This window comes from Nestor notabilis, unplaced genomic scaffold (genome assembly GCF_000696875.1).
Source record: "Nestor notabilis isolate BGI_N333 unplaced genomic scaffold, ASM69687v1 scaffold25600, whole genome shotgun sequence".
Classification (NCBI taxonomy): Eukaryota; Metazoa; Chordata; class Aves; order Psittaciformes; family Psittacidae; genus Nestor; species Nestor notabilis.
The window spans coordinates 12,803-20,055 of NW_009911049.1; the positions used below are offsets into that span (position 1 = coordinate 12,803).

Here is a 7,253-nt window from a genome sequence, read left to right on the forward strand (position 1 = left end):
TGCCCCTACAACAGGTCGAGAATCTGCTCATTCCTAAACGTGACATGGGACCTTCACTTTTAAATCACAAAGTAAAACATCTCCAAAAGCTGATTCTGAGACAGCAGCCCTCAAATCCTCATTAGGAACTAAGACAAAACCTAGCCAAAACAGGTCATTCCACGGAAAATCTCTGGAGATTCTCTGTGATTTGTGGATAAGATGATTTTAATTGTCTGAAGGATCCAGCGCATTTACTCCAGCACGTGACTGCTGACCACAGCTCAGCAGCTCAGAGAACGCGTGTTGCTGGCTTAACCTACAAGACTTTTTTACAGCTAGTTTGCACTTTAATGAACACAATACACATGCTGTGACCACTGCGTCTTCAGATTCCTCACCTACCACCTCTCCATATTTTGGGGATTGCATCTCCTCTTGCAGAACACTTGACAATGTCTGTGTACTACCAAGACTGCCTAAAGCACCTCTCTCCTCAAGGAAGGTTATATGCTCTCCAGCACCTTCTTGTCAGATGACAAACTGAGGTTTCTTTCTTCTGCACCCACAGAAACCTCAATCTCCTCTCCCATGGTAGAATAAAACGGTCCTGTTTCAGGTCAGTCTACAGCACAACAGGAAGGGCAGCATCTCCAGTAGATATGTACCAGCACAAAGGAGATGGAAGAAAAGCAGGAGATAGAAGACATCACGACTGAAGGATGCACAGCAACAAGTAAGGGAGTCAGTAAATTGCAGAACGTTGTTATCTGACAATACAAAACATATCTCAAGCTGCAAGTCTGATGTTCAGCTCCCACTTCTAGTGGCATTTTTTCTGAGCAAAATTGCAGTTAATTAGCCTGCTCAACTCAAACTCTGTTCAGACTGTCTGGTCTAAGTAGGCGCTACTTATTCTCCCACCAAGTATGCTTCATCAGCAGTGTTAGACAAGTAATGCAGTAAAGACACTTGCTGGTAATTTGGCACAGTTTGGAAACACAGCAATGACAGTGTTACAGTTAACATGACTCAGTGATAGGGAACTGATTCTAAAGGAAGAGTTGCAGGTTTCTTTCTTCCTTTCAGGAAAAAAGACCATATAAAAACCCTAATGCTTCCTCTTAAACTTTCTGCTCCTGCTCTTTCAGGTCAGATACTGGCCTCTGAATTTTTCAGATACCTTCTCATGAAAGAATCTGTATTAGAAATCTCTAAGATGCATGGTTAAGAAAAATTCCTTCCTTACTACCCCCAAATTCTTCCAAATGCTGCAACTTTCCAGAGTTAATACTGATCTGAAACAAGGGTCCAAGAATGACAGCGAGAGAAGTGAAACAAGAGGTGTATGTCTAATTTGACAACTAGGACTCATGCCCCACGGCACCTCCTCCTTGGATGGAGAGGGCACAGCGCCCTCCCCCTCGTCTTCTGTCTAAGGTCACTGGTTTATCCTCCTCTTCCAGCTCCACAAGAACTGTTTGAACATGCATTGCGCTTGAGGTCAGAGTTCCAGCAAACAAAACCTTGACAGCATGTTTAAAAAACAAAAGCAGTTCCCCCTTCCTTACTCACTAAGACCTGTCACAGCAGGGTCCCACTGTGCTCTCCAGGGAAAGCTGTGAGGACTGACGCAGGAGCGGGCCTGTAGTGGGATCTACCATCGAGGAGGTTGGGAAAAGCTTGTACCAGCCAATTGCTAAAGTTGACAAATCCAGTTCTTCCAGGAGGACCCTGGCGACTCCCATGAAGTGCTTGCGCTCCATCCTTCCATAGTTCCCCCAGACTATCACCTTAGGAACAAGAGGAGGGAACACAGTTAATCCTCCAACTTGCACACTTGCTTGGGAAGCACAAGTCTAATCAATTCTTCCTTCTACTCATCTAACCTCCTGGGGTTTTACTACAGTCTGAGAAGAACAGAAAGGTTTAAACTACCAACAGATGATGTGAAGCTCTGGCTGATGTTCTTACCTTTTTTTTTAAGCATGGTTTTACAAACCCTAATGTTAGCAGACTTCTCCCCCCACTCCCATGGAAAAGAGGTGACTGTGCTTGTGGATGAGACACCATTCTGCTGTTTTACCTGCTGGGCAGGGACAGCACATGCACATAGTATTCCCAGAGCTGCAGCTCAACACTCGTAGGTAAAACCTGGTCCTAGCACGGTAACAGGCCTTGGACACAACAAAAGGTGGCCCAAGGGAAAAGGGCAGGAAGAGCTCCTGATCTGGGAAAATAACCCAACAAAGAAAGGCAGGCAATAGCTTGGATCAAAAGCCAACAGCTCGAGGAAAAGAGCTCGTCTTAACTTCTGTACTCGGAGCTCGTGACACAGGGCAGATGGTGACAAGGTCAGCAACTTACCTGGGAGAAAGGGCAGGAGCCGACTGCTGGCAAGTGGGAGCAGTGACGCAAGGGGCACACATGGGGTGGCATGCAGGGGAAGCAGAGCACACTGCTGAGACAGGCTTGCAGACACACAGGAAGGTCTAATGAAAGAGCTGGCAGACCAGCAGGGAAAGCTGAATCACACTTACGACATGATGGAGACCAGCGGGTGGAACAACAGATGTAGTGAGGGTCATGGGCTTAGGCATGCTGGAGGTCTGCACGTGGCCAAGTGGCCCTATGTGGCTCAAGACAAAGGTGACGACTGACTCCAGAGTGAGTCCCTGTTCTGGAGAGGAGAGGATGAGCACGATGGGTTATGACAGTGACTAGTGATTTCTGGCTAATCCTGACAGCTTCTTTCCCTAGGCTCCAAATAACCACAGAACTACAGTTTTCTGTAAAATGAGGTAGGAGAGATAACTAATGTCAATTAAAAGACAAAAATTAACACTCTAGGTCAGCATGAAATGGAACAAGCCACTGCAGTAAGCTGGTTTGGTGGCATGGCCACTGGCAGAGAGCCAAGCCCCTCATTTTATTGTCTTCGAGTAAGTGTCTCTCCTGGCAGTCAGGCAGTGGGTAAGGAAACCCATGCAAGGCAAGAGCAGACCAAGCCAGGTCCCACCTCATTCCAGCCAAAATGTGCAGGGGAAAACGCTTCTAACCATCATAGATGAGGAACAGTTCACTAATGAGAAGGATCCAGCAGGATAGCTGGCAATTCATATGCCAGTGGAGATAAGCAACAGAAACTCATGGATTAATAACATCAATATGAGCAGTGGATTTTAGCCAGGCTTTATTGGATGGAAATGATTTAGGTATGAATTAACAACACAAATCACTCTTTGCTCTAGGTGCAGAATTAAAAACATAAGTAGGGTGGAAAATGTATGGTAGTACACAAAAAGAAGTAGAAAAAGGTAGGATATGTGATGGGGTGATGGGCAAAGCACAGTGCTCTGAATATGTATAAACACAGAAGACAACCTATGCTGCAAGATTGTTTAGCACCTGTAGGTACTACCTAGCTCCTAACTGGGTGGGGGAAAAAAAGAATTAGGAAAATAAATTTTCCTGGGAGGTTCTCATGTTACCTGCCAGGGTGTCAAATAATGATCAGTCTGAGTATGAAAAGAAGGTTTTCCTTTCCATTTGTACATGGTTTCTGCACATGCATCTGGTTCAATGAAAACCTTGGCTTTTTCCCATCCGTATTAATTATCCAGATCCCTTGCCAGACTTAGTGTCTTCCAACAGAGGTGGAAGAAAGGGATGGGCAGACCTGAGACTTGCTCATCTTACCTGTAATACTTTGCCCTGGGGACTCTCAGCAAACAGTAACACCTGATTGTACAAAGGGTCTAATGACTTGCGAGCCACTTTTGTCTTCTTTTTTGCAATGCACACACCATTCTCTAGAAGGTAAGCTTTGATGTAAGCAGCTGGAAAAAAATAAAGATGGTCAAATATGGAAAAAAACCTTCATGCTCACTTTAGAAAAGACAGTGCCATGTCTCAGGTATTTCTAAAGAAGGCATTTACAGCACTGAAAAGATTCGCTCAACCAGCCTTATTTTCAGTACTGCATGCAGACTGCTTACTCCTGCAGAAGCCAAGCAGAATTACATTTTCTCCTACTCACAAGCATTGCAGGAGGCTGGAGCTCAGCAAACTACTCGAGGAGGTCAAAGCATACTACCTGGCAGTGTTTTGGAGCCGGGTTTTGGTGTCAGTCCTCGAGCCTGAATGATATCCACTTCTAGCTGTCCGTTTCGCTCTTGCAAGCCAATTTCCACATCCCCTAAACCAAAATGTCAAAACAGACAGAAGACTTTCAAAACAATACATCTGTGGATTACTAAAATGTTATAAAAAACAATCTTCATGTCATGCCTGCTATGAGCTGTAATAAGCTGTAGGCCCTGAGTGCCTGATCTCCTCCTGCATTACACTGGAGCAGCATTACAGTGATTCAAGCCCACGTTTTCAAAAGCAATCTCTACTGCCAGCCCTCTAACATGGCTTTGGTGACTCAGTCTCACACTCTTCAGGGGCTGCTAGCCTCTCATCTCTCCCAGAGGGAAGCAACTAGAACTGCAGGCTGCTTTGGAAAATGCAATTGTGGTGGACTGTAGGAAAACCTTTACAGAGCCTGGTGGGCCTTAGAGAACAAAAAACCCCATGAAGATGCACAGGATGCATTTTCAGGGTTGTAGCTGGTTTTACCTACTCTATGCCTTCCAGATCTGATGGAAGAAAGCACAAAGCTGGTGCTCTCCTATTAACATTGCATTTGCAGCAATCAGTAAAACCTTTCAGCCAAGCTTACTTGATTTAACAGAGAAACAGAGGGAGAGTGGTAGATCAGCAGATGCTGGACACGTTACTAGGTGGCTCGTAGGAGCAGTCTGCTGAAGATTACATTAAAGCCACCTATATCTTTCTGTTCCTTACCCATTGAGGTGGTGGCCAAGGTCTGACGCCCAACAAACTGTGCAGGGCCCATGCTGCCCAGGAAGTCACTAAACTGCCCAGCAGATGCCAGATGGACTCCACTGAAATTCAAGCTGCAAAAGAAATTGATTTTGGCAAGTGGTTAATTTGCATTTTTAAGCAACCCAGTAACTAAAGAACCAGATTTGATATATCTCTGAAATGAATGACATCTACAGAAGCCTTTTTCCCTTGAAAAACTCACTGATTTCCAGGCAGTTTAGCTACATTGAATGCATTTAAAATCCCTTTCCTTGTACAAAAAAAAACCCCAGTAATGGTTGCAGTCACCAGCTGGTTAATACTTGTTTAACTGTAACTAACTGTCTATAAGAAAAATCTCTGCCATGTCAGGCTCATATGAAGTCTGTCACCTCTTCCAGGTAGCACTATAGTCCAAGCAGCTTCCTAGCATAGCTTATTGGATCTCTCTTGGCAGCTGTCCCTTCCCAATCCTCATTTCTGGGGAGGAAATAATGTATCTAGAACAGTAGTTAGAAGTGAGATGAAGGGTGCTAGCATCCATACTCCTGGGGCTCAATTCCTTATTTATTCATCAAAACACAAAGAACAACGCATCTCCTTCTTGACCAGAGGACCCTATTTCCTACTGCTCAACACCAGAAGCATCCATCACATCCACTATGTGGTTTTCATACCTGCTTCTATGACTGGGCCTGAAGCAATCATGATGAGGACCTGCATGTTGGTGCAAGGCTAAAGGACAAACACCCGCAATGCCTCTGCTGCACTCACTGCAGCAAAGCAAAAGCTGCTGGGGAGACAGAGCCTCCAAATCTAGACACCAGGCACCTGAGGCTGGTCTATGGCACAGCTCTAAGCGCTGGTCACAGCACTTGGACACGGGTGAAGAAACACAAAAGGGTCAAACCCTACGCTACACTGATACAAACCAAGGTTTACCCACTTGCATCCTAATTTACCCAGCTTTTCCAGAGATTGTGGGGAAAATTGCTGTGAATTGTAAGGAAGAGGCTTGAGGTCATCATTTGACACCTATATTTCTCCTGCAGGCACTTGCCAAACCACAACAGTGCCAAACTTGCCAAACCTCCTGCACTTCAAGGACTCCAAATGTCCTTGTAGGGGGACAATTACTCACTTACTCATACACCTCCCTGCTCCTCCAAACTCACTTCTTAGAAAAGATGCTGTGAGGAGGCTGCGTGTTGGGTACAACTGAAGTCAGAGGAACCCTGCCTGTGGGGTGGGCTCTCACACAGACTGAGTCAGCCACAAATATTCATTGATTGCCCTCCACAAGCCAATTACATTTAAAAGACATTTTTGAAAAAAGACATATTTTTAAGGCCTATTCAGCCTGAAGAGTGTTTATTTCAGGTTGGGATTTCAGGTCTCAATTAGCTATTTGCAGACCTGGTCTCAGCCCCATAGTAATATTTAGTTATTCAGAGGAGGAATAAGGAAGCCAGCACACACCTCAGCATCGCAGCACACATGGGACTGAAGAGGACACACGTCCTAGTGACAGGTTCAGCTCGCTGTGACAGCAGCACTGAATAAAAGGGCCAGAGTTTTCCATGGAGCACTGCACCTCCCCTCTGTGCTGACCTGGCTCTTTGAGAAACCTGGTTATCGCTGCTACACAGGGAGCTGCTGAGCCATCAGCACGGAAAAACCTGTCCTTGAGCTCTTTATAAATGTCACCTTTGTGAAAAGGGAGGAGGGAGGAGGGTGTCTTGGCATCCTGGAAGCCAGGCTCTGCACTGGGTGGATTTTTCCCACTTTGGTCTTTTTTCACCCTGCCTCCAGTGTTTGCACAAACACTCCAGGTGATATTTTGAGATACAACAGAAACAGCGGGATTTATAATTGGCATGAATTATGCAAAAGGCTTCAGATTTTTCTCAGTTTTCAGCGCCACTCCCCAGAGGCACAAGGCACATCCCCAGTGCCACTGTCCATCCTGGGGGCAGAGGCAGTGCGGGGCCACGCTCTGCTCCCTGCTCCTGCCAGCCCAATGGATAGCCCTTGCTGAGGAGCAGCGCCCTGAGCACAGGAATCCCTGAGCTGGATTTGTCAGGCTCCCACTGACAGAAAGGGCAGAGACAGAGACATCCCCAAGGCTCATAAATCTGCAGGGACAGGGACATGTGATGGGGAAAGCAGGGAAGGGGGAGCCCAGAGCCAGACGGGCTTTAGCAGGCTCATGATTTGCCCATACAAGGAGAGAAGAAGTATAACCTGGTGCACGCAAGGACCAGCAAGATTCCTTGAGCCTGCTGGCTCAGGTGCTTTGAGCTGCCCAAAAAGAGTCAAAAAAGGATGAAAACTAGTGCTTAGAGAACCCAAAATAGTTCAAGAAAAAGGAGACCTGACAGAGAAAGACAGAAAGTTCAGCA

At 46.0% G+C, this 7,253-nt stretch overlaps 1 protein-coding gene across 1 annotated transcript in view; it reads right to left on the reverse strand.

Moving 5' to 3' along the window:
- Positions 1-1,553: 1,553 nt before the first annotated feature.
- RIMS4 (regulating synaptic membrane exocytosis 4) overlaps positions 1,554-7,253 on the reverse strand; it is a 15,841-nt gene continuing 10,141 nt past the window's right edge. Inside the window, exons 2-5 of the mRNA XM_010012847.1 lie at positions 4,831-4,943; positions 4,076-4,177; positions 3,679-3,818; positions 1,554-1,772 (exon numbers count right to left, since the gene is read on the reverse strand). Coding sequence (XP_010011149.1) covers positions 1,554-1,772; positions 3,679-3,818; positions 4,076-4,177; positions 4,831-4,943 — 574 coding nt within the window. The remainder of the gene's footprint in view (positions 1,773-3,678; positions 3,819-4,075; positions 4,178-4,830; positions 4,944-7,253) is intronic.